The 25,781-nt window shown below is 41.4% G+C and overlaps 1 protein-coding gene across 3 annotated transcripts in view; it reads right to left on the bottom strand.

Annotated features, from left to right (window-relative positions):
- Positions 1 to 18,099: 18,099 nt before the first annotated feature.
- Positions 18,100 to 25,781, bottom strand: part of EXOC5 (exocyst complex component 5) — a 23,016-nt gene continuing 15,334 nt past the window's right edge. Inside the window, exons 14-19 of one of the 3 annotated variants that reach the window (XM_015865867.2) lie at positions 24,962 to 25,070; positions 24,565 to 24,685; positions 23,744 to 23,830; positions 21,938 to 22,046; positions 21,187 to 21,402; positions 18,100 to 20,380 (exon numbers count right to left, since the gene is read on the bottom strand). In XM_015865867.2, the coding sequence (XP_015721353.1) occupies positions 20,192 to 20,380; positions 21,187 to 21,402; positions 21,938 to 22,046; positions 23,744 to 23,830; positions 24,565 to 24,685; positions 24,962 to 25,070 (831 nt within the window). In that variant the 3' untranslated portion in view covers positions 18,100 to 20,191. The remainder of the gene's footprint in view (positions 20,381 to 21,186; positions 21,403 to 21,937; positions 22,047 to 23,743; positions 23,831 to 24,564; positions 24,686 to 24,961; positions 25,071 to 25,781) is intronic. The other 2 variants (XM_015865868.2, XM_015865869.2) reach the window with 2 other exon arrangements.

Below are 25,781 nucleotides of genomic sequence, written 5' to 3'. Positions count from 1 at the left end.
GCAAATATCGTCCCAAATATTGCAGATCGTTTGGTGACCTTCTGCCTATCAGAATAAGGTATATGTTTTGAAGAATACAGCCTGCAAATTGTTCACCCTGTTCCACTAAGCCTACTAAATCATCTGGAGGTGTCCCAGTTTAGCAGAACTACAATCCCTATTAAGTGGCACTCATTGCCACTAAGCATCATTGGACTTACATGATTTCCCTTGTAGATGTCTGGATTAAGTGGTTTTGCCAACTAAGCACCTCCTTTTTCTGATTCAGCGGAGCATTCTGAATCGTATGTATTTTACTGCTTTATGTACTTCAAATAGCATGAAAAGTGGCTGGTTTTTTGTCGAAATTAAAATACAGTTTATCTGTTGCACAAATTTTCAATACACGTGAGCTCCCAGTGCATGTGGAATACATTTCATCCCAACCATGTATACAGTCCCGCATTATGTATACAGTGGTTTTCAGAGAGCAGCGAACAGCCTTCCCATGTACTTACCCTGCTCTGATAACATTCTTATGAAACAGAAATCATATGCTGAACGTTGGAATAATGTCAGAGCATAAAGGGAAGGAAAATAAATAAATAAAGAAAACCCAAATCCCGGCACCTTGAAAGCAAAGCTCTGAGAAACCGTCTGTCTCAATGGAAAATCCTAAGGCTGGTGAATTTGGCCGCATTCAGAGCGTAGTTCAGCAAGTAATGCCTCTTTCATTGGCCACTCAAAGCTCTAGAGTCACATCTGTTTGTGCTGGCGTGAGATTGGCACGCTGCTCTCGCTGATGAAAGCTGAAGCGATGGTGCCAACCTACAGGGAAAAGCGTGGCTTTCAGGATTTTGCTTTCTTTCCTTTTCCTGCAAGTATTCTAATACAGTGCCAAGGCAGCAAAAGAGAGGCGAGCACACAAGTCTTCTTTGGAGGACAAGGGGAATGGAAGGAGGAGGGGGTGAGGAATAGCCGGGGGGAAGGCATCTCGTCTGAAAGCTGAACCTGTCATAGATTTCTTTCTTTTTTGATGATAACAGAACAGGTCAACAATGATCTGGACCTCGTAAAGCAACTGAAGGGTTGCCATTAACTTCCACAGAAGCAGCTTGAGTCCCTACACCTCTGCATGGCAGCCATACATATCCCTTAGCCTTTAATGCAAGCCAGCCTGCTTTTCAAAAGATATTCTTTAAAAATTGCTTTCTCCTGAGGAAAGGCAGAACAGACCTTCATTTCTAAATAAGCTCAGACTCACAGGAGATGATGCTACAGCCCACAGATTGAGTCCCAACACAGAGCTCATGCGGGAAGGAAAACGAGATCCAGGGCTCTACACTTATGACAAAGCAGAGGCTGCAGAGTGTTTGAAACCCTGTTTTCCAATGTGGTTCCCTAAGAAGCAGATGGAAAGCAGGGACAGGAGAATAATATACACCATACCTCTGAACACAGTGTCACCAGAGGGAAATTAGGGCATGACTCATGAAGCCTGATCTTACATGATTTGAGTGCCATCGTAGGGGAAGACAGACAGAATCTGAGGTTAGAGCAGGACTGAGATATCAGCTAGCCTCATTCTCATGCCTTGCAAAACATCTGAGAATAATTATCTCTGTTCCTTTTCTTTAATTAGCCTCGTGTCTCATTAGAGCAGTTCACTGCCATGTCTTTATTTACATGATGATATCTCCTCCACACCTTTGCTTCCCTCGTTCACCTAATCTTAACATCTCTCTTTTCCTTCCCTTAAAGCTCTTTATTTTAATGCTTTGATGTTGTATTGGCTTCCCCATCAACCTCTTTATGTAAAAGAAAAACAAAGAAAGAAAATCTGTACACAAACCAGCAGAGTCAACTACATCTTGACAAATCAAGCTATTAAAAAGTCGGGAAAAGCAGATTTAAAGATGAAAGCTCATCTTTAACCCAGCTTCCTTTTTCAGAGACCTTAATATGATCTCTTTATGTAACTGTTTGCCAATTAATTCAAAATATAACGCGAGCTGCAATGTCTCACAGAGACAGGCATTCATTAGGTTTGTGGAGAGTATATAGTTTTCAGATGTCGATTGATTTTTAAATCTCATTGAGATGTACAGAGCAAGACTTCTTTTAAAGACATCAATTATCCAAACAACCACTGTTTAAATCTACACATTCACAAGAGGCTGATGATTTCACATGGTTGGTAAACAGTTCCCCTAGAAGATCAAATACCAACATTTCATCTTAGTGTAGCAACAAGCCCTGCTCAAACTATGACCTTGCTATAGGGAAAAACAGGAGTCACCATTATGGACTCTGCCTTTTTCAGCACGTTTCCAAAGCTTACAAGCAAGGACCACGTTCCAGGCTATGAAATCAGATTCTTAATATGTGATACTATAGAGTTTATAGAGTCATTCTGGGCATTTCATGGAGTTTGATATCACTTCCATCCTTGTGATGCCCTTGCATTGCATGTGTGGTACCCACTTAATGCTACTTCCCTGAAATGGTTCTGCTGATCCTTCATACTATACCTCACTAGCATATTCTAAAACATAGGGAAAGATAAATAAGCCATAAGCCCTCAAATATGGCGCTAAGGTTTAATGCTCTGTGCTTCAGGTACTCAGAGTACTCATTAGAAAAGGAAGTGTTTAATTGAGCTCAACAGATTTCATTCCCAATGATTCTTGAGTGGAATCAAAACTCCAAAGCCTGTCACTTTACAGATTTTTCCACTCCAGACTGACAGCCAGTGACAGATACCTAAATCCTGATGGAAACTAAGGTATTCCTGAATTTTTCACACATAAACAGTCTGAACGTGGTCAAACACAGTCCTGTGGTGCCATATTTACCATTACTTGGTAGGCCAACAGCCAGAAAACCTCTTAGACTTAGTGCAGTAGACATTAGTTAGCTTCCAGGTGAGCTCTTCTGTGCAAACTTTGTGTTTACTTCTCCATCCTGTTATCTTAAAAATTCCTACCCGGATGTTTTTGTTACATCAATTGAATGTGGTAGTGCTACACAGCTGCCATGAATGTACAGAACACTAAAACCATTAGCTGTGCATTAACACCCATAGGATTTGTAGGAAACAACATCAGCTCTGCAACAAGAAGGCAATCCTCAGCCCTGGTATGTTCTTCAAACAATGCAGTACAGGCCTTGTGTTAGACAGTACATGCTTGCAAATAGAGCACTTTGAGTATGGTAGGAATCAGAGTCATCAGGTGAAATAGGCCAGACAGGAAATGAGAAATCAGCTGAGAAGCAGACTGGTAATGAGAGAGGGAGAGACAGTGCAAACAGAAAGTGGAGGAAGGAAGGCAGTGCTGCTGCCTGGTGAAATGGTCGACTTCTGGACAACTAGAAGAAGAGAACACAAGAGAAAATCTGTGACCAGATGCAGGTCAGCTAGGCAGACATTGGAGCAGGCACTCTCTCCTCTTTAACTTGGAGAGGCCCAGAGAAAATCACACATCCCAGTTGTGCTACCTTACACTAGAGGATAAATTATAGAGAGAAAGAAATAAAATCAAAAGCACAGCTGGCTTTGCTCTGACCAAGAGCCCTTGCTCCTTTGGCCACTCTGTTCTTACCTCACAACCTCTGACACCATTAAAAGTTAAAGACAAAAGATGACAACATAGATGAGTTCCTCAAGAGTCCCAAGATAATCACGATCCTGGTCCTGTCCTCTCTGCTCATACAAAACTACCAAAGAGAGGAATTTCCTCTGCGACAGCACATGCTGGAATCATGCCCAGGCCCACCACGGCTCCATCCCGGTCGTTCAGCATGGAGCCCCCCAGAGCTATTCACAATCAAGAGTGAATTCTATAGCCCCCTGCTTTCCCCTGCCCTGCTGGCAGCCAAATTCCAGTGCTGGCATTATGCAAATGGAGCTCAGTCCCCCTTTCCCCACTGCTCAGCTCTACGCAATATTTTATTGAGCTATTGTTTCTCTAAGACAGTACAGAAGACATCACATATTGTCCTCCTCTACTGACAGTCTCAAGCCACAAAGGAAAATATTCCTGCCCTTACAGATGAGGTTTGCAAGCACACGGCACATGCTTGTGCCCCACTCATGGTAGTGTACTCACAGCACCAGCCTACAACCAAGTGCAGCCTATTTCCCTGGCTTGTTCTTCCCATGGGCACTAAGGTGCAGAACTCCTCACCCAACATCAGCCCATTGCAGCTGGCATACAGCTGTATTCCCTGCAGGTAGGGTTGCATAGCTGGGATCGGAAGGCATATTCCTACAGCACCAGGCTCTGCTGGGATCCTGCGCTGACTCGAGGAACCAGCATGAACATCCAAAGCAATTACAGAAGCATGCCTCGTTGAGGCAGTTCACTGGTGTAGCAACATTTTATTTCTCCCACCTGACAAAATAAAAAGCAGGAGAGAATTATTTGTCAACTCAATCCCTGTGTTAATCTAGTTGCAAGTATAATGTGATTTCCCTCCTGCCCCGCTAGTAGGTATTGCTACACCTTACATGTGGATCATTTTAATCTAATATAATCTGGCTGGCTAGGAAGGCTTCCCTCCACTACAGCTGCTTGTGATTAATGCTAAATATACATGCCAAGCTTCAATCAGCAAGAGCGCACATCTTAGCTAGCCAGTGTTTGGGAAAACAATGGGAAAACAACAGTAAAACCTATAAATTCAGAAGATGTTGCAATGCTTTACACACTAAAGACACACCAGTCTTTTTAGAGCTGTCCTCTATTTGCCATTTCTTACGTACCATTATCTTTTACTTTTCTTTCTTTAAGCAAAATGGATTCAAAAGCCGCCGATCGCAGAAGATAAGAAGTGTCACCCTCACCTTTAGGAATAACAAACCGTGGGCAAATACTCATTAACTACTTTGTCCTCTCCGTTTTACATTCACTTACTGCAAACTTTGGCAGAAGAAAAGCAATGCTGTTGCAACCAAGATCAAGCGCCTACATCATAATAAATAACACAAAGCCAATAAACGATAGCTTTTTTCATCATTATTAAATACAAACATGTATTCTTATTTTACTATAATTATCAAACTACGATTAATATAATCTTGTATATTGCTTTCCTTCACGGTGAATTAAATTATGTTAAAAGTCTCCCACTAGTATTCTTACCCAGCAAGAAACATTTTAATTGTAAATTTGCCTTTTGGAGTCTTTGAATTACACACACGGGCACATTAAAAAAGGCAGTACTACGGATACTGTGTATCCACTAATCTGTAAATAGACTCCCAGTCCAGGACTCATCTCAGAAATGTGGCATCAATTGCACAGGCTCCCATTTAGTTTTAGTTGAATAAAGCCATACTAGATACGCAAATAACATCAAACTTGCCGGATTAGAAAGGGGCACCTCGTACTCTAAATCATGATTGTCAATCATCACCCAGGATTAAGGGATATAGTTTAAAAACCTAAAAGCAAGCACTTCCTTTTAACTTCTGCCTACTGCGCATTTTGGATTATCGCCCAGAAATAGCATTACTTGAAGCAAGACTGCCTCCCTTCTGCCATCAAGGGGAAGTGCACCTTTACCAGCTGCTAACCTCTGTCGAGGGAGGGGGGGTTGGACAAAAAACCTCTCGGCAAAGCACACAATTTAGATTGGAGATCGACTGCTGGCTGCGATTATATTTATAACTCGCTTTTCACAGAAAAAAAAATGGGGTGTTATTTTTGGCTTAATAAGCGCTTTCTGAACACAGCCGCCATTCTTATCACAAAGATGTAAGGCAGTTAAAAACCAAAGCAGCTACCCTGTGCTTACACGGAACTGGCAGCCTTCCTGAATCGCTGCCTTGCACTTGAAGGGTTTTGAGAGAAGTGCTTGGAATGTATTTCATTGTACTCCTAAAAACTGAGCAGCATCCCAGGGATAACTCCACCTGCCCTTCTGCAAGCAAGACAGCAAACACTCAGCCTTCCTTTTTGGTCCCCTCTGCTACTTTTCTACATTTCCTGGTTGAGCTACACAATGATACTGCACAGCTAGATTGCCACTTTTAACATCACTCCTTCCAGTCCAAAGAAGGCCATGGAAGGGCAAGGTTGGCCAACCAGCTCTGGGCATGGATGCGAGTACAATGTATGCTCAAAACTGACCTCTGACTGGGAACAGCGCTGGCTGCTCTTTCTGGTGCTTTACTCATTACTTAGTAGCTGGTTTTCCATGCAAACATGTGGGAGGTTATCTGTATCCGATGTAAAATTCAGGTCTATCCGAGCTTTTGGCTAATTCCCCATAACGACTGCTCATAGAACATAGAATTACAAGGTTGGAAAGGACCTACAAGGGCTGATAATAGCAGGACTAGGGGAAATGGTTTTAAGTTGAAGGAGGGAAGATTTAGGTTGGATGTTAGGGGAAAGTTCTTTACTAGAAGAGTGGTTAGGTCCTGGAACAGGCTGCCCAGTGAGGTTGTGGATGCCCCGTCCTTGGAGGTGTTCAAGGCCAGGTTGGACGGGGCCCTGGGCAACCTGATCTAGTAAAGGTGTATGTTTGGTGGCCCTGCCAGGCAGGGGGTTGGAACTACATGATCCTTGAGGTCCCTTCCAACCCGGGTCATTCTGTGATTCTGTGATCTAGTCCAACCATCCTCCCTCTACCACACCTACAGAAACCACAAACTACCACTAAACCATATCTCCTAGCTCCCTCATTTGTCTGCCTTCACACACTGGATGCAAACAAGGCTCAAACATGGCTAAATCCATGCAGAAAAGGAAGTACAGAAGGAATCAGGAAGAGAAGATGGACAGCTGTCTACACAAACAAGGGCCTGTCTATTTTGTTAAAGGTGGTTCCTTGCTTCTATTTCTCCAGCTGCCACCAGTCTGCGATACACATCCCATAATACACATCCATCCTTGTGAACTAAGCTAATGCTTGCAGAGCACTAAAGCATGCCACTTTACAGCACAGGCTCATTAAAGTTATTCAGGCATGTAAAGCCCCTTAAAACAATGAGATTTAAGCATCCAGATACTTCTGTGGATCTGAGTTTCTAAAATGGATGCTGCAGCACTGTGTCTACTACAATGGATGCTGTGATGTGTTGGGGGTGACCCTCCACAAGCAAAGTTTGCCTCCTGCATGAGTGTCTCACTCCCTCTGTATGCACATATCTGTACACAAATACATCTGTAATATATTTAGACATACGATATAGTTAGGTCTTAAGAAAGACAAGGGCAAACTAAATGAGAATCAAAGTCGTTTTGAAATTTCAATCCTGTCCTACAAAACTAGGATTCATTCAACAGCTAATCAAAATCTGATTATTAATTTTTTGGAATATCTTAATCATTAAAGATGCTCACCAGAAACTAAGGACAAGGGTCATAGAGAATCATATCTTCAGCTGATGTAAACTGTCACAGCTCCACTGATTTCATCTGTGCTTCCACAGTCAGAATGAGTCAATGAACTTGCCCCTAAGGTATAGTTTATGATTGCATACTGATTAAAGAAAATATATATTGGTTCTTTAAGGGAAAAAACTCAGCTAAGGCTAATCTTATCAACATATAACCTTTTAATCAGATTATTGAAACAACATGTTCATTTATGAAAAGTTCAGCATTCTATTAAATTGCAAGCAACGTAGTGAATTGCAAAACCCAACAGGCTGCTTCATTGAATTCATGCAGCCACTCCTGGCAAAGGCATTCCAAATTTGAACTTAATTAATATTCCTACTCTTGGTTTCCATAGTTTCTTTTTAAACATGAGTACCAGCAGAAACTGGCAGTAACTTTACCCATATTCTCAATAATAACCCCCCTCTGGCTGTCAATATCTATGAAAGGAAAAATTTTTTGCATACCCCAAACAGCCTGCCACTTCCCTGTCTTTTGTCAAGGATATGTTGGCAACTTTCTTCTCTTTTTTTGCTTACGCAGCTTAAGATGCTTAACTGTTTCTCCACTTGGGTTACGCGCAAGGCGCCTTTTCTATTCCTCTTACTGTAATAGGAAATTAGCAGCCACGCTCCTCCAACCTCAAAGGAGGGCCAAGTTGCGTGTATTTGATCTGGTAACAAATTTCATCAAAATGTAAAAAAAAAATAAGTATCAGGAGCTTACATAGCTGAAATGCTCTCTATAACTTCCTGAAGGGAGGTTGTAGTGAGCTGGGGTTCGGCCTCTTCTCTTGTGTCATTACTGATAGGACTAGAGGGAATGGTTTCAAGCTATGGCAAGGGAGATTCAGGCTGGACATTAGGAAGTATTACTTCTCAGAAAAGGTAGTCAGGCACTGGAATGGACTGTCCAGGGAGGTGGTGGAGTCACCGACCCTGGGGGTGTTCAAGGAACAACTGGATGTTGTGGTGAGGGACATGGTTTAGTGGGAGCTATTGGTAACAGGTGAATGGTTGGACTGGATGATCTTTTAGGCCTTTTCCAACGTTGGTGATTCTATGATTCTGCTGGGGGAAAGTGTTTCACAGCTCACCTAGGAACTTCAGAAACAGCTATTTTCCTTCTTGAGCCAAGGAACTATACCTCTGAATATGCTTTAACTTATTTTTTCTATTCCTATATAATAGAAGACTGTTCTTTACACTAGCAATCCTCAAACCAGCCTGAACACCAGCAACACAGACCAGTGAAGTCTTGCCCATTCACCATCAGGACAGAAAGCTGCAGAGAAGCATAGCATTGGATTGCACATGGGCAGGCAGAGAGAAAAGAGGTTATAATAATAATAACCTCGCACCTTACTGTCTACATCCATTACTGACCCTGCTTGAGAAGTCAGAGTTGGGCTGGATGGATTCCTGAGTTCCCTGTTAATTCAAATTACATAGATCTATCATATATGTAGGAAGACAAACTGTAAGACCTACACCTGCTGCACAGCTGAGTACAGCCGTAGCCAAATCAGCCACTCCAAAGGTTAGATAGACCACTGGAAAAAAAAACACCAAGCTGATAAAAAAATTAAATAAGAAGTTAAATTGTCACAGCAAGCCTATGGCATACTCTCAACAGGTACAGAAAACTGACAGTGATTCCATGAACAAGCTATCAAACATTAAGCATGAGGGCTGGGCTGGACAGGAGCCATATTTCATTCCATCACTGCTGACATCAACCACTATCTCCAAGGTGATGCAGAATGAGAAGCCTGTCTTCGGAGTTCCACAGTATAAAAAGGTGATCTTTCATCCTGTAATTCCAAATTCTTCTCTTTTATTGAGTTGAACCAACTGGGTTCTGGTAGCAGTTGCCTCTCACGTTGCCAGACGGGGAAGCTCAAAGCCACCTGTGAATCAGGAGGGGACAAGATGACAAGTAACTGCTTGACGGATGAAGATCCTATTCTTGGAAGAGTTCCTCTCTATCCTGCCAAATACGCCTTGGCTGATGAGCATGCAGAGGCTTGGGAGGAGAGTTGAGGAGGGGGAAGGGAATGGTGAGGATCAAAACTGTCTCAACATAAAAAAGGCCAAAGGGAGAGGCAAAGGAGAATGGCAACTCAGGTGAAAGCACCTTAGGAGAGACTGGACGTCTAAGCAGATGTCCAGCTATACCCAGCATTTTCCTCAGAGGGAGACAAATTATTTCTCCTTGATGTGAGTGATATCTTTCAGCTTTATGAACTCACAGAGTCCTAACCTGAGGGAACTGGTCATTGAAAATCAGAAAGCTCTCTGCAGCTTAATACTTTGTGGGAGCAAAAAAGATTTTGTGACTTGCAGTGCATTAACATAGAAAAGAACAAACACGATGGCAAGAAATCCCATTCCTTGCTTCATAGGGGAAAAATAACTCTTCAGTCTCACTGGGAAGCACAGCAATGGTCTTATCCCTGTTACAACTGGACAACATTTGCTAGAAATTGGATCCAGGAAAGTAAGAGGGAAACAGCAATGAGGACACGAGGGCAGCTCATCAACAGGGCCCTGCAGGAAGCAGACAGACACAAGGTGCACCCAAAAGGCTGCCAGAGTAACTCTAAAATATGATAAAGCCTAACAAGTCATTCTGACCAGGGCCAGCAGAACTCTACCATGAAGGAGACAGAACGGTGATCAGTGAGGAGGAAGAGATCCAGAAAATCAACTTCCAAGGACAATGGAAGGAAGTTGGTTTCTAAGAGGAACCAGTGACGGAACAGACGGATGGCGTCTGTAGATTGTCTATCTTGCACTGCAGCTCAACGCACAGCCTCAGACAAATGCACAATCACCAGTCAGCCAAACGGTCAGACAGCAGCTGTCACTCATGCAGGCAGAGCTGGGATCCAAGGGGAAACAGGATGAGAGGGCCTGCTCCTCTCTGCCAAGGACCAGCAGGTGTGGGAGCGGAGAGATGCCAAGCAGAAGGGAACCAAGCTAGAAGAAAACTCATTTTGTTTGAAGTTAGCCAGTGTCAGATTAGACAAATCAAAGACTTGCTTAGAGTAAAGCAAAGAGAAATAAAGGAAACATTTCTCAGATTTCAGTCCAAGCCTTTTGTCCAGTTTAACCTCCTTTCTCTTTTTCCTCCGTTTGCTCATTTTCTTCATCCGTCACAGAATGGCCACTCCAGAATAGACTCATCTTTTGGCTTTTGGATCACCAAAGAGATGAAGATCAAAGCAACCTGGGAAGCACAGTTTTCATGCCTGCATCACCACGTACACTGATGTGTCTTTTTGCACAGCATTGCCAATGGAGATAAATCCATAAGGAACATGTGCCATAGCAGCCAAAGCTACAGTGCAGCCTTCGTAAAGGCAACTATTGAACACTGCAAGGCAGTATCTGCCTGCTATCAAACCCTCCGCTCTCTAGTCTATCAGCAGACTTTCAAGCAAAAGAAAACCAGCTCTAGATTCTTCCATTTCCAAGGGAAAAAGGAAATCCAAAGGGCCAGGCAAGCTGGAAGGGCTGAATTCATTACAGACAGTCTTCGGGGGTCAAAATAATGAGTATCAATAGGCTTTCTTGGCCTCCACAAGAGGTTGAGGCAACCTTACCCCTTAGGCATCTCATTTGAGCTGATCTAAACAAGCTTCTCATTGCCTGTATAACTGATGAAGCAGCTGAGATTTCTAGGAAGCAAATCATCTGTCCTACTTTAGTTATATGCCAGGATGAATCAGACTTTGGAACAGCTCCCTTCTCTTCACCCATCTCATAGCAAATCTATACAAGTACTACATAGTTTTTAACTTCACAGAGTGGGAACTCTGATATCAGTACCTGTTGATGTTACCCTGCCCTGAGAACTGCCCTACTTTGCCTCTAGCTCCATTTTGCATTGCACTGCAGAACTGCAGTGCTTTCTTCTATAATCTTGTTTTATCGCAGTGTTGGCTCCGTTCCATTTTCCCCTTGGAATCCACAGACTGACATCCAAAAAACTTCTTTTTATATAATTTATTTAATTCTGTGGAATGCTATGTCACTCTCTTTTCATTTCCTCAGCATATCTGGCCCTTCTTATACCCATTTTAAAACGAATAAGTTCTGCATGAGAATGAGAGCCACTTCTCATCTACCACAGCATGAAGTAATTTGCTAGCACTTACAATTAAAAGAAAGTACACTTCATTTCCATTCAGAGCTTGAGACAAGTGTAAGAGTGGATCTGACAGCACAACATATCAATCGCAAGATTTTTTAAACCAAGTTGACAGACTCTTACAAGTTTCTAAATGTAAAGGACAGACATTTCCTCAGCCCAATCAAGACCTTATTCATCTTGATTCTGTTCTTCCAGAACTGCACTTTCTCCCTTAGCTGATTTTGCTGTTGATTTCTGCCCTTGCATCATGGCGGAACAGCTGAGCACTAAGCAGTCCCTTAAATCATTATTTTCTGCCTTCTCTTTTAAAGCCAAGCTCCTAACATCTCTAAATGCACCATTCTTACATGAAACAAAACAGGAAACTGCCCACCTTCCTGTTTGTTACCCCAGCCCTGCAGGCATTCAAGGCCAGGCTGGATGTGGCTCTGGGCAGCCTGCTCTGGTGGCTGGCAACCCTGCACACAGCAGGGAGTTGAAACTGGATGAGCACTGGGGTCCTTTTCAACCCAGGCCATCCTGTGATTGTATGATATGGTGGGCCCGAATTGAACACACCTACACATAATGAGCTGCACAAAGCATAGCTTCGGTTTTCTCAACATCTTAAATGGGAAACAACCTACACTTCGGATCACATCACCACTGTACAAGGCAACCTCCCTCTGGTGGTCTGATCTGAGGGTACATTCAGAAACAGTTTCCTAGAGGGAAACTGACAGCTGCATCCCACCCTTCCCCTTCTCCATACACACAACCTGCAGTATTATTCCTATAGAAGCGCTGATTAACACAACCAAAGAAAGTAATTTCTTTTAAAGCAAAGGGTCTTTGCAGTGCAAAGACTTCAAGTGGATTCTGCCCATTTTTGCAGGAACTACCATCTTCTGCACTTGGGATTTGCATCTTTTTGTCCCCCAAAAGCCACTTCAGCCTACTTTTCCATTTCCAGAAGACAGGTATTTGTTGTTGCTAACAAAAACACCACCTTAGCACCTAACCTGCCAACAAATTAAGTGCTATCAGCTCAAACACGCTCCACCGTCTTTTCTGCAAGTTACACACTGGTCATGGTAGGTTTTAATTTGATTAGTGATTGGACTAAAAGCAGCTAAATAAAAATTATAATGCCCAAGAGCCACTTAGACTTGTTCAGACACTTTAAATACCAAATCCCTTCAGCAATATAACATTATCTTTATAGACAAAACTGAGTTTAAAAGTACAAATCTAATTGATCTCAAGTGCATTGGAATTACTATATTTAGCCACTGGATTATGTACTGCAGAAAGCCTCATGCTATGTAAGCAACAAAACTAATTGTGAAGAGACAAAGGTATGTGTCTAACATGCTTATGGACTTGTGAAAATGCACATTTTCATTGAAGCTGGCAAAGTTACAGCTGCTAACACCAGAGGAGAATCTGGCACAGTGCCTTATATTTTGAGTGAACATAAGCCAACTATTTCTGGTCTCCTCTAGAAGACCTGGAGTTCAAGATCTGCCTCAAAATTACTACTTAAGGCTTTCACCATTGCAGAGCAATAAAAAAAGTGCTTTTTAAAAGACTTCCTTTACTTTAGTCTTGAAGTTCATTGTAGGCATTTATGACAGACGATCCATCCTCACAACTGCTTCCCTGAAATTAACATATACATCAGCATATACACAATAAAATTGTTAAAGGGCACAAAAAATAGATTAAGTAGTCTGGCTGAACATCAGCTCACATCTGTCTAGAAAGGGAGGTCATTTTAGTGCCTTTGGATGCATGGGTGGGTTCTGGATGCTTTGAACCCTGCTGTTGCATGTGTCTCTGGACATCCCTTTGAGGGAAAAGCAACTAAAGTCCATTATTTCCCCCAGACATAACATATGCCCAGGCCTGCAACTCACCAGAACACACCTCAAATCAAAGCAGCTGTCAAGAAACACTTGCAGACAATATGATTCAAGATATCCTTCTAAAACTTCAGTGTCTCAGCCCATGCCACACTTCCTATTTAACAAGGACCAGGACTCACTTCTTGCTACTCCATCATATTTAGGAGACACGTTCACTGGCTGAACAGTCTGTCTCTACCATTAGAGACTTCCAGAAAGATGTATTAAGAGGGAAAAACAACAGCTTACAAGCCAGAAGACAAAAGCAGGTCCTATAAATAATAATTCATGAAAATCCCCAGAGGGAACCTACCCATCGAGCTCTTAAAATGAGGTTGTATCCTACTGTTGATACAAAGGATTGAGCTTTGGAGGTCTCATTTCAACAAGTTTCCTGCCAGGCTGGGTAGAGCAGAAATGAAAGATGTAGATCAAAAACTCCACACTGAAGTAAACCTTTCTGGCCTGAAGGGCATTGAGTTGTGTGGCCATTTTTGGGGTTGTTTTATTTTTAAATGAGAAATTAAAGACACACAAACTGGGAAATAAAGTTAAGTTGAATCAAGCCCAGCTTTGCACATTTCAACAATTCACTGCTGTCTGCAGAGCACAGCAATATAAATATTGCTATCTCCGTTAAAATGAATTTTAATACATGTTGCACAGTACATATTAATATAGAAAAATACATGTTATCAGTGGTGTAATGTTGACTGTGTACTAATCCATTCCACCTGCTCAAATATTAGTGCAAATAATTATATATTTGTAATGCATCATTGCCGTTTAGTTTGAATCTCTGCCTCCAGAATAAATGTTTCTTTTCCGAAGTTGTTTGCTATTATGAGTAAAATGATATATATTCATACTCAAATTGACTTTGGGAGGATAAGTAAAATGAGCAACCTTCAAAAACCCACTTGTCTAAGACTTAGCAAGTTATTTTAATGAATTGTTTACAGCAAATAGGACGTTATGAAAATGTTTCCAATGTGTTCATATTAGCTGGCTTTACTACAACACATGTCGGAACAGAAGAGTTCCAAACGACTGCCTTCACCTCAGCTGATGCTGCCAGCAGAACTGTAACCGTGTCTTTCAACAGAAGTTATTTACCTTGCTTTGGTTCTGCTGCTGCATGGTTAATCTCTCTATGAATCAATCCGGGACATCTCAGTGAAGTTCTGCCTCTCTTTTCAAACAGAGGTGGCCTTGAGGAGGCTGGACCCTTGGTAGAATGCCAGCTGCCATCCCCACCATGCTGATGATAAAACCAGGAAAGCAGGAATTCAAGATGGGAAAGAAGAGACTGCAAGTGCTTGTTTGTGACATGATACAAATATGGATCAGGTGCCTTGGCTAGAAATGAAGTTGGGATAGGGCCAAGACTGGCAAGGGCAACCCTGATAACAAATGGGATGAATAAATTCCAAGGGAAAAAGGTGGTACAGTCAAAAAGAAGAGGGGAGAAGAAACAGCCCCAACTTAGAGAGCCCCATTGTGCACCCAAAATGAAGGAACCAAAAGGAGAAACATCTTTTAGTCCATTCTCCCTTCTATCCCTCCTAAATCCAAGTTGGAGAAAAACAAAAGAGCACAACAGACTTCAGCAACAGCCACTGCTGCCATTATCCCTATTGGCCTGAAAGCACCAGGATCCCCAAGTACCATTTGTTTATTTCATGCTCTGGCAGCCTCATGAGACCATTTAGATTTTCAGTAAAATGCCAGCTTTCAAAGAATATCACGTACCATAAAATCAACTGAACAATCCAGTACTTACAGCTAAGCACCCTCATGAGAATCACACAGGCCATTCTCTCAAATGACATTACAGAGGGGCACAGTTCTGACCTTGCAAGGACAACAATCCGTAACTCAATGCTCCTGGATCAGCCTATGAAGGACAAACAAAAACCTCTTCTGTAGCACAAAGGTGACACAAAGGCCTCACATCACATCGTGCTGAAGCTTTGGAACTGGGTAGGGCAAGGGCATGCACAGAGCAGATGTGCTGGCCCTTACCTTGCCATAGGGGTGACTTTCTCAGCTATGTCACAGGCAAGCTTTAGCACAGCAAGTATTCTGCCACAGCTTACCACCTGGATAACTTTAAGAAGAAATTCTTTACTCAAAGGGCAGTGAGGCCCTGGCACTGCTGCCGGAGAGCTGTGGGTACCCCATCCCTGGGATGCTCAAGGCCATGGATGGGGTCTTGCACAGCCTATGCTGGTGCAGAGCAACCAGCCCACAACAGGGGTTTGGAACTAGATGGTTTTTAATATCCCAACCCAAACCATCCTATGAGTCTGTGAATTTAGTCACATGGGAGAGTACATTAAACAACAGACCTGAAAAGATGAAGGAAAACGGGGAAGTAATAAGGTAAAGGGGAAGGGAGGCAAACTCTTCCACATACCAGGCAATGTGGAGCTGAAGATCCATTAGGTAGAATGTAGAGGACTCTTAGAAGCCATGCTGCAAAAGTTAAAGGGCTTGCTCTCTGTTAACAGTGGGGAAGGAACAGTGCGGTCCTGAGAGATCTGGAAAGGAAAATAGGACACAGAAGTAAAGCTAATAGAATACAAGTTAAAAAAAAACAAAACCAGGGCTTCCACACAGACTAAAGGCTGTATTGACACAGGATAAGCAATGCCCCATACAAGTGAAAAGAAGACAGGCAAACACAGCTGCTTCTCCACTCACAGATAAGCAGAAGACACAGAAATCTCCTGCCACCAAAGAAAGAAGGAAAGCGGAGAAAAAAAAAGACAAGCACTAAGCAGTGTATGTGGCTGGACAGGCAATCTCTTTCCCTCCCCTCCCCTTGAACAGGTGTAAAAACAACAGTGAAAGAGAAAACAAACAACGTGCCAGCCTGTCCACTTGATGTCCATAGAGAAGATATTGCAGCGTTGGTAGCAAGACATGAATTCTGCCTCTATTTACAAAAGGCAGAAGTGATGCCAGCATGGAGCAGAACAAGAGGATGGGAAAGGTGCTCCTACCTTTCAGGTGTCTTCGAGAAGAGTAGCTCTTGGCATCATGCAGGGCTTGTCCTCCCTGATGGTCTTGAGAAGGAAGTGTAACAAAGAGCTGCTACTTGCATCTAAAATGAGACAAGTAATCACTGTTATGTTTCATAGAGACATAATTACCACCACAGTCCAGGCTGGTTTCCCTGCCCATGACTTGCAGAACTCAAGCGCTAATACAAACTGGAATAGTTAACACAATAAAAACTTAATCCACAGAGTATCACTCCTCGCTGGGATTTGTTACGACATCTAAAACTGAGTAAATTTGGAACTGAAGGTCTCTGAAGGAAAGGCCTACATATTCCAGGACCCATACTGGGACACAAGAGGCTTCTCTCCAACCTTTTCAAATCACTCTAGAAGAGGCAGAATTTTTATCATATATTTGCCTTATTTCCTACAAACCCAACTCAAGTTCTCTTGCTGATTGTTTCCGAGACAAACTAACCTTCCCCCTATCAGTACCATGTATTTCTCCAGTCAAGTAGTTACTCACCATTATCCACATCACTGCAGTCTTGAAAGAACAAAACCAGGCTCAGCTCCAGCAATCCTTTCATCCTTCTGCCTAACAGCACTGTGCAGTGCTGAGGCACTCCTGATCCTCGCAGCAGAAGCAGGCACAGCTCACACTGCAGCATTCCCACCCATCCTTCGGAGTTGATTTACAGTAGAGCATGGAAAGCTTCTTCCTGCTGAACCCATCAGCTTCAAGATGAGTGAGCAGCTCCAAGGCCGAGTATTTCAGCCAGCCCCTCCTCTAGAGGCTCACTTCATTTCAGGATGGAGCTGTAAAGAGATTCTAATTCCAATCCTGCTTATTCCCCTGGCTCCATGTGTATGCCAGGTTTCTATTAATCACATTTTAACCTCCCATGTGATATGCTACAAAACTACTTGTTCCCCGAATCCTTTTAATTCACGTCTGTTTCTTCCCCTCACCTAAAAATCTGGACTTTTCTATTTTTCCAAGCACTTCCATTTCCCAATTTCATTTTTATTCGCGTTGAAAAGCCTTCTTACAGAGCTCCAATTCCCCCACTCTGCTCATACGTGAAACAATAACAAATCACGTTACTAAATTATAGGACTTCTAAAAAACACAGCTTATTTCCCAGCCCACAACAGTTCACTGCAAAGCCATTTTCACCAATTGCAGACAACATAATTACACACACACGCACGCTCTCCTCTCAGGCATCCATTTGGCTGCCAGCCTGTTAAATGCCAATGTTCTGGGAGCAATCATTAGAAAGGCAACACTTTACTTCATTACACGAACATTATAATGCATATTTGGTATTTTGGATAGTACTCGATGGTATTCAGAAGCCATTGGAAATATTTTCCCAAATTATATGCTATAATAGCTCTAAACTTAAAAATATGTGTGAAAATTACACTCTCCCACCCTACCCCAACCCCAGCTGTACTGCAAAGCAAACTTATGACAACATACATGCAACTACATGCATGGGGAGGTTTGTCAAGAGAAGGGGGAAGAGAGAAGCCCGCATCAGTGATTAATTTGATCATCAAAAAACATTTTTTCTCCCCTTTATTTTTCTTATTCAATAGGTTTTGTTTGTTTCTCTAACTGGGCATAAAGACATTGGAAGGACGTGGAAATGAAATGGAAGGAAGTCATCTGGAGGAAATCCTTCTTTATTGAGCAAGAGTTTTACATACGTATGTTCTAGTAGTCACCTACTTTTTGCTGCCTCCTGCTAACAGGCATAATGGAAATATTGCACTGAGCACATTCATGGGAAACACAGCTAATAAAGCAAGAAATATGGTAAATACATTTCATACAACCTTAAAAATAATTCCAAACAACCATACGACAAATTCTGAAGCACTTCTGTGATCTTAAAGTGACGTTCGCTGTTCTGAAGTTTTTTCTTTTATTACAAATTGACACTTGGTTTTTTTTTTTGTGTAGAAAGATTTTGTATTGGCTAATAAAACCACAGCCTTAAAATTGTTGGCTTTCAGTTACAGAGGTAACAGAGAGGTATCATCTGAATCCACATCAGAGCTCTTGGAAAGAAAAACTAAATAAGATGGCAGCAGTACAAGCATGGGCCTCCTCCAGCAACCCAAACTCTTTGTGGCTTTGCCATGGCCAAGGAATAGAGCTCTGCAGCTCAATAAAGCAGCCAGCCTCCCAGAGCACTTTGAGAAAGCCTGGCATCCACTCTCTTGCTTACTGATAAGAGTGCTCTCCTAAATGGAAAATGAAGCAGAAGAACCTCAATTATCCAAGAAAAGTCCCACACGAGTCTGTCAATACTGACTACACCTGGGAAGTCATGAATGAGAATTATTTTATTTGACCGACCCATAAAGTAAACCTACAGAATTGCTGCTCTGAAGATGGGAGAGAAAGGTTTTCATAATGCACGCTGAGCCCACAGTAGAAAGAACAGTGTTACAGGTGATCTGTTAGGGTACGATGTGAGTCAGATTGAAGACACGATCCAAAGCAGTTCCAACCTGTTTTCCATGAGTCTGTTCTGAACAAAGATCTATTTACAACAGTTTTCAACTGCTTGAGGAAAAGCTACCCTGGATTTCAAATCACCAGTGCTTCAATTCTCTCTTTGCACACAACGGGTCCATCTCGGAAGCACCTTGAATAAATACGCTGTAGTAGAACTGATGCAGAAGTAGTCTGTCCCCAGTGTTAAAATTACGAGCAGTGGAAGAGAAGCTTTTGCACGCTTCGACATTTCATATTGCTCAGGCACCAAGGATCAGTTATCATCAGCACAGTACATTTCACCCTTAGGTTTTCACCAGTGCTGCAGTCCATTCCTCCCGTAGATAAATGAACACTTGGGCTACGTTTTTATCCTTTCACTTGTTATAATCTGAATTCATTTATATATACAAAACGAGAGACAGGAAAAAGTTGTATTAATCCAACCACAGGCACCTTCACCTTGTAGTGACAAAGCCTAGACAAGGCAGCTGCACTTACTTCAGGAGCATCTATCAAATTCAGTGTTCCAATACCAAACAGAGAGAAACAAGAATGTCAGGTCATACAACGCCAATACTTTTCAGTGGGCCCTTGACTGTTAGGTGCAAAACCCCCCCAAAACCAAAGAACCGAAAAAGAAAATCTTTCCACAATATTAGTTATGTTTAGAATGCTACACAATGAATAAATTACATCTTTGTGGGATACTGTTCCTTTTACTTCTGTATCTCAAAGAAATTCCCAACTAATTAATTAGAGCAAGAAATTACATTGAGCAGGATAACGTTTTAAAATGAAAGAAATGATTCAGAAACACCAATCAAAGATAATTTGATTATGATTAGCTGTGCTGAAGTCTAAGTCATTAAAATTGATGGAGGATGTTGTTACACTGGTCTATTCTATGTAATCCATTACCTACGCTACGCTCTGTAGTTCAACTCCAACAAATGGTATCTGATGATTCAATATTGAAGACTATGATACTTTCCATGTGCCACTTGCTTTCCCACACCAACATGTCCAATAAAAAAAAGAATCAGTAGCGAGTAGTTCTGCAAAAATTCATCACTAGGAGAACTTTAGCTAACACATCATTCCGATTTTTACCTGCTAGCATTCTACATGTCTAAATATGGCTGTTTGATTCTGAACAGTCATTATTCCACAAAAGTTACAGCTGTGGTTTGGTAAGAAATCATTCCCTGTGCTTTCTGAGGCCTGCCCATAGGTACATTTTCTCCTGTGCTCTCAGCTGAAGTGACGAGCAAGACGTGCAGACCTATAATCAACACGCAGCTGAACAAAGGAGTGAAGGATGTTCTTGTCCAGATTAGCAAGTTGTTCACCCGAGCAAACTTGCTTTAAGTTATCCGGGGCTACAACCAGAAGATTGCAAAGTGCATGCAAAGTATCAAAGAGCTGCAACACCAGCGCAATCTGTGGTTAAGAAAAGAAAAAGAAAGAAAAAAAAGAGGTATTAAGAGTAAAAACTGACCTAGGTCTTAAAACACAACATCCATCAAGATTCTCAAAAGACATCTCCCCTATAGAGAATACATCTCAGTCATTCTGTGTATAAATATATAGAGGCACGTGGAATGATAGCAAAAAAAAACCCAAGCACAATTACAAAATAACTAAGCTAGCTTGCTATTTCTCACTGTATGCATATGTTGTTTTAAGTACAAATCTATACTGCGACTTAAAAATCTATTGAGCTGCTTACAAAGACACAAACTGAAGGCTACAAAGATGCTTTTGATTTCTTTCCTCAAGACATCAGTGAGAAAACTAAGGGAGGGATGATGGTTTGTTTGTTTGTTTTTAAGACTAGTCCAGAAAAAAACTCATTGATACCAACACACATGCAATAAAAAAAGGTGGTAATTTTGATAATAGTCATTGGGAAAAAACAAAGCACTTGAAGCAAGAGAATCACAGGTCTTGGCCAGAAAGCAAATCTTAGCTTTTGTTTCAATACAAAACTATATCTAGAATAGACTAAATGCTTCCTCAGTGTATATACATATATAGTCTGCAAGCAACAAAATGGTATTAGGAGACTGCTCTTTAAGAAGTGATAAAGTACTACTAGCACAGTTAACAGCACATATAACATCAGCATATGAAATGCTGATGTTCAAACAGAAAGATTATTTTAACGAAAACTTCTCAGAAGAAATGGTAAAATATCATCTAACCAACCATCATGGCTGTACATCACCAACATACACATGACTTACCTTGAAGTCTTTGGCACACTTTCTGTACTCAGCCACGTCACAAATAGCTAACATGCCACCCATGCAGCTGTAGGAATATTGCTGCAGGTGTTCGTAGATGAGTCGATGGAAACGAACTCCAAGCTCCATCAAAACCGTGTCCACGTTCTTACCATCCATAGACTTCCGAATCTTTTCCACCTGTTTTCTAACATAGCTGCAGACTTTAACACAAGCCTTAGGAAAAAGAATAATTTAAATTATAATCAAGAAACCTGTTCTCATTAAGTGCCTTCTATGTAAGCTGAACATTAATTAGTAAGTTCTTTAAAATTCCTACAGTGCAACATCATCTGTTACCTTCCAGTTAATAATTCCAACAGGTTTTCACTTGCCAGAGACACAAGTATGCATAAAAAAGAAGGATGCAAGACAACATTCCACCAAATTAAACTTTGTGTCAGTTCAGATTAGTCTGCACTGTTAATTTAAGCAACAATTAACAAAGGGGGGGACAATCAAGACAACTAAAACCTCGGCAGCTGTAGTTGTAAACCCAATTTAACAGCCATCTTCACTCTTCCCACACACTACCAGCCTCTACAACCAACTGCTCCACTCTTCCCATTTTCACCCAGCTTCATATATTCAGATATATTCCCCCCATTAACAACAGTTTGTTCTCTACTTCTCTCTATTTTGCTCCTTTGTGTTTGATATCAATCAAGTGCATTTCAAGCTATACTGATGAGCTGGAACTTAATTTACTTACGTTAGTATACTGAATCAAAACGTTGTTTTCATCCTCTGGCTTAAAATCTGTCTTTTTCTGCTCTGCAGCCAAGATGTGCTTCATCTGTCCAATCATACAATTCAATGTCCTGTAAAGTTACAAAGAACACTCAAGGTTTTGAAGGGAATGTTCTCATTTCCTTGATTTTTATATTTACATATTGTAAAGTGGCCTTATACAAAAGCATGTAGCATATAACAACGAGGAAAAAACCTCACTGCTTAACATTTCATCTATAGAATATATACCAATGGCAAACATGGAAAACGAGGGATTGAAGTTACAGTGCAATTCTCTAAAAAAGACAAGCTTGATTTTAAGAAAGCCATTAAGAAAAACAGTAGGAGGGAAAAAACAAACAAGCAACCATGCTGGCCAGTTGGTCTTAAAGGGGACACATTAACTGTGAAGTAACCAACTCAATTCCAGCTCTTCAGTGGAACTGGATAACATCCTTCATTGCTGAGGGAATGAGACAGACAAAGGAAGAGTTCCAAATGCTTATTTTAGTAGAATTAGATAACACCGTGCATTATTCAGCAGCAAGCATCAGAAAACATTGGTAAAGTGAAATAAAAGGAAGGACAGGGGAAGAATATTTAAGTCCCAAAAGGCAGTAAGTGGATCCTTTAAAACTCCCTTTCTATGCATAGAGACTCAAATCTGCATTTCAGGTGTACCACAGTCAACGATCTACGTGCAAACAAATTACAGCCTCTTAAATTTCTGTTTTCAATAAATACTCCCAAGAGGCTGTTTGCACAGAATACAAACTGACAGAAAGCCATTAGAGCTACTTTTGGTTGACTCGTAAATCACTTCTGCAGAGGCAGGCAATTTTTGTGAATACCATTCCAGAAGCTCCTGTAGGACTCATTCAGACTGCACAGTGTTGATGCCTTTAACTCTAGAAATTACTTGTATTAGCAATTTCAGCATTAGAAATTGCTTTATTTTTCAAACTAGATCATTCCTTTCGGCAAGGCAATCAATTCTTAGCAGCAGGGGTACGACAAAGCAGCATGTAAGCAAGAACACACATTTTACATGTAACATTCATCTGAAAGCTAACCTCTCCTTTACCTGTAAAAGTGCCAGTGTTTATGAAGACTCCATCCACAAACCTTTGAGCACACTGTTTTCCAACAGGGACTTGTTCTCCTAAGTCTTACTACCACTTTTAAGACATTATTTGCTTGACACAGTTATAAACTATTCTAACGTTTGGACTGACCCATGCCTGTCTAGAACCAAGCTTATGGTCACTGTGGTTCAAGTATTTCAAGCTTTGCATTTAAGCCTGTTCCAGTAGGAACAGCTAAAATCTCAATCGTTACACACATATGTTCCATCCCCACTATTCTTTCTGCACCTGCAGAAAATGCCTTTAAGAAACAACTTGCAGAGCATTCTGGAAATACATACAATCTCTCTCCTATCTCCACAGGAATCACCCTATAGGACACAAATACAATGCCTACTTTTCCCATACAGTGCTGCTCTCAGCCCTTTCCAGTGTGGAGTGACAGTAAGGTAAAACAGAATGAGTGCACTCTCAACATAACAGAATTATTTACTACCGTCTTTCTTAGGTAAGGTCAGAAAACTGCCACATAAATATGACCCTCTAAACAAACAAAATCTAAGTTTCGTGCATAGAATAACGTAGAAAAAAGAAATAACTTTGTGTTCAGAAAGATTTAATCCAGAAAAGGGAACCAAATAATAGATCCCAAAGGAGTTTTAAAAGAATTGGTGGTTAATAAAGTTTAAATCTCTACTTGCCGATCAATGCCCATATCCAGCTTCACTTCCATTTGTTCTATGATATCCTTTTTCTTCTGAAGGCATTCAGATAGTTTAGGAGACGAACTGCAACAGCATAAGGAGTTATGTGAGAAAGGGTCAGAGTACCAAAACAAATCTGTTTGCTGGGACTGCTTCTTAAATCAGGGATGTGTGAATATTTCCTGTTCCACAGAAAAGGACTAATTTAGGTGGAGTTAGCTGGCTTCAGATCAACACATCCATAGCCGTGTGACCCCAAGCAGAATTTGTGGAGCACTGACTGGCACGGAACTGATTCACAACACATCAGTGTGCTCTACCTTGAGCATATCCAACCAGCAGCTCGTAACATGTCCATGTAATTCACATGTTGCTCCATGGCATGGCCAGCTTCTTCCCCTGCAGAGACTCTGCAATCTCTGCATCCCTGACATCTCCAGCTCACTCCAAGATGCAGCCATAAAACCACCACTAGCCCAGTAAAATGCAGCAGCAAGATCTCTGCAAAGCAACTTGTCCCTCATGCCTATCAGTATTCTCAATGCCTCTCCCCCCTTGGTTATCTAAGCTATCTCTGGTTAGGCTGAGGTTGGACTTGATGATCTTCAAGGTCTTTTCCAACCTGGGTAATTCTATGATTCCAAGTGTAACTTCCCTTCCTCCTCCCCCCCATGAGAGTATTTCATCTTCCTGCAACATCAAGCTGAACCACTCCAAGAATAAACTCTTCTTAACAGAGATGAGGAAAGGAAAAAAAGCCTGCTCTGTTCACCAAAAATTACCATTCACCGTGGAAATGCAGATCAAAATAAAAGTACCTGATTAATGGCATCAAATGATCATTGAACTGTTTGTCAAACAAATGGAAAATAGTATTGGCCTGGTGGACAACATCCAAGAAATAAAGATTTGCGTTCTTTGAATCAGAGGAGGGAATGCCTAAAGGAAAGAAGGATTCATTAATACCATAACGATACACAGTTCTTTAATTAGAATGATATTTTAAATATGCAGATTTTGCCACGAGTGCTAAAATCACATGCTAAATGTTGGAAACGTTCACCGTGGTGCCATGTACAGAATACTTCTCATAGGTTTCACTTAACCAATACATTTTGAACATGACCAATCAATAAGGCTCTGCAAAGGACCTGCAAAGATGATCTCCACAAAAAGGCCAGTGAGATGAAGTGCTCAAAAAAATATTATACTCACCAGCAAGGCCTGTTTCTAATGCATAATCAATGTGTTCAGTGCATAAGAACTCTACAAGCATAGAAAAAATCCTGAAGGCGTTCTTCGGTAAGTCAGATGGATCAGAGAGCTTAAAAGAAAAAGAAGAACTTTCATTCTAAAGGTCAGTTTTACATATATTTGAAAGTTTACCCAATATCGAGTAGAGGATAAGCTTAAAGTGTAACAAGTATTTCAGAAAAACTGGAATTTCTTTTTAAATTAAAAGCATCCGCACAGGGAACTATTGAGGAACAGCCTTTAGTATCAACAAACTCTTTGGTACTAACAGGTAAAATGAAGACAATATGCTGCAGGGTGCAACGGAAAGCAAAAATATACAGAGCTTCTAATAATGGCAGTGATAATAAATGAAGGAAGGCATTAATACAGTTGTAAAAACACAAACATCCAGCTGTGATTTCTGTAATCACCAAAACCACACACTGCTCAGGACTGAAATGAGGTACCTGGTAAAGGTGACTCAATACAACCCTGCCTTTTTTCACTGAGTTTTTGCCATTGACCACAGCTAGAGACAGTGCAGCTGTTCTAGCACTGTCTCAGTGCCTCAGAAAAAAAACAATACAGTCTGAACTGCGGTGACATTTATCACAGTTCAGCTGGAGCCAACAGAGCATGAAAATTTTATTAAGTGAAGTGCCCCCATGTACACAGAGCATCTCTACCTTCATGAACTAGAAGCAACACAGGATTTGGGGCAGCAACTTGTCTGCAAATCCATTTTCTAAAGAAAAACATGACAGGGCTTTTGCATGCAAAAAAATAGAGCTTTGGTTTT

Source organism: Coturnix japonica, chromosome 5, assembly GCF_001577835.2.
Source record: "Coturnix japonica isolate 7356 chromosome 5, Coturnix japonica 2.1, whole genome shotgun sequence".
Lineage (NCBI taxonomy): Eukaryota > Metazoa > Chordata > Aves > Galliformes > Phasianidae > Coturnix > Coturnix japonica.
This window is presented reverse-complemented; position numbering and strand designations above follow the sequence as displayed.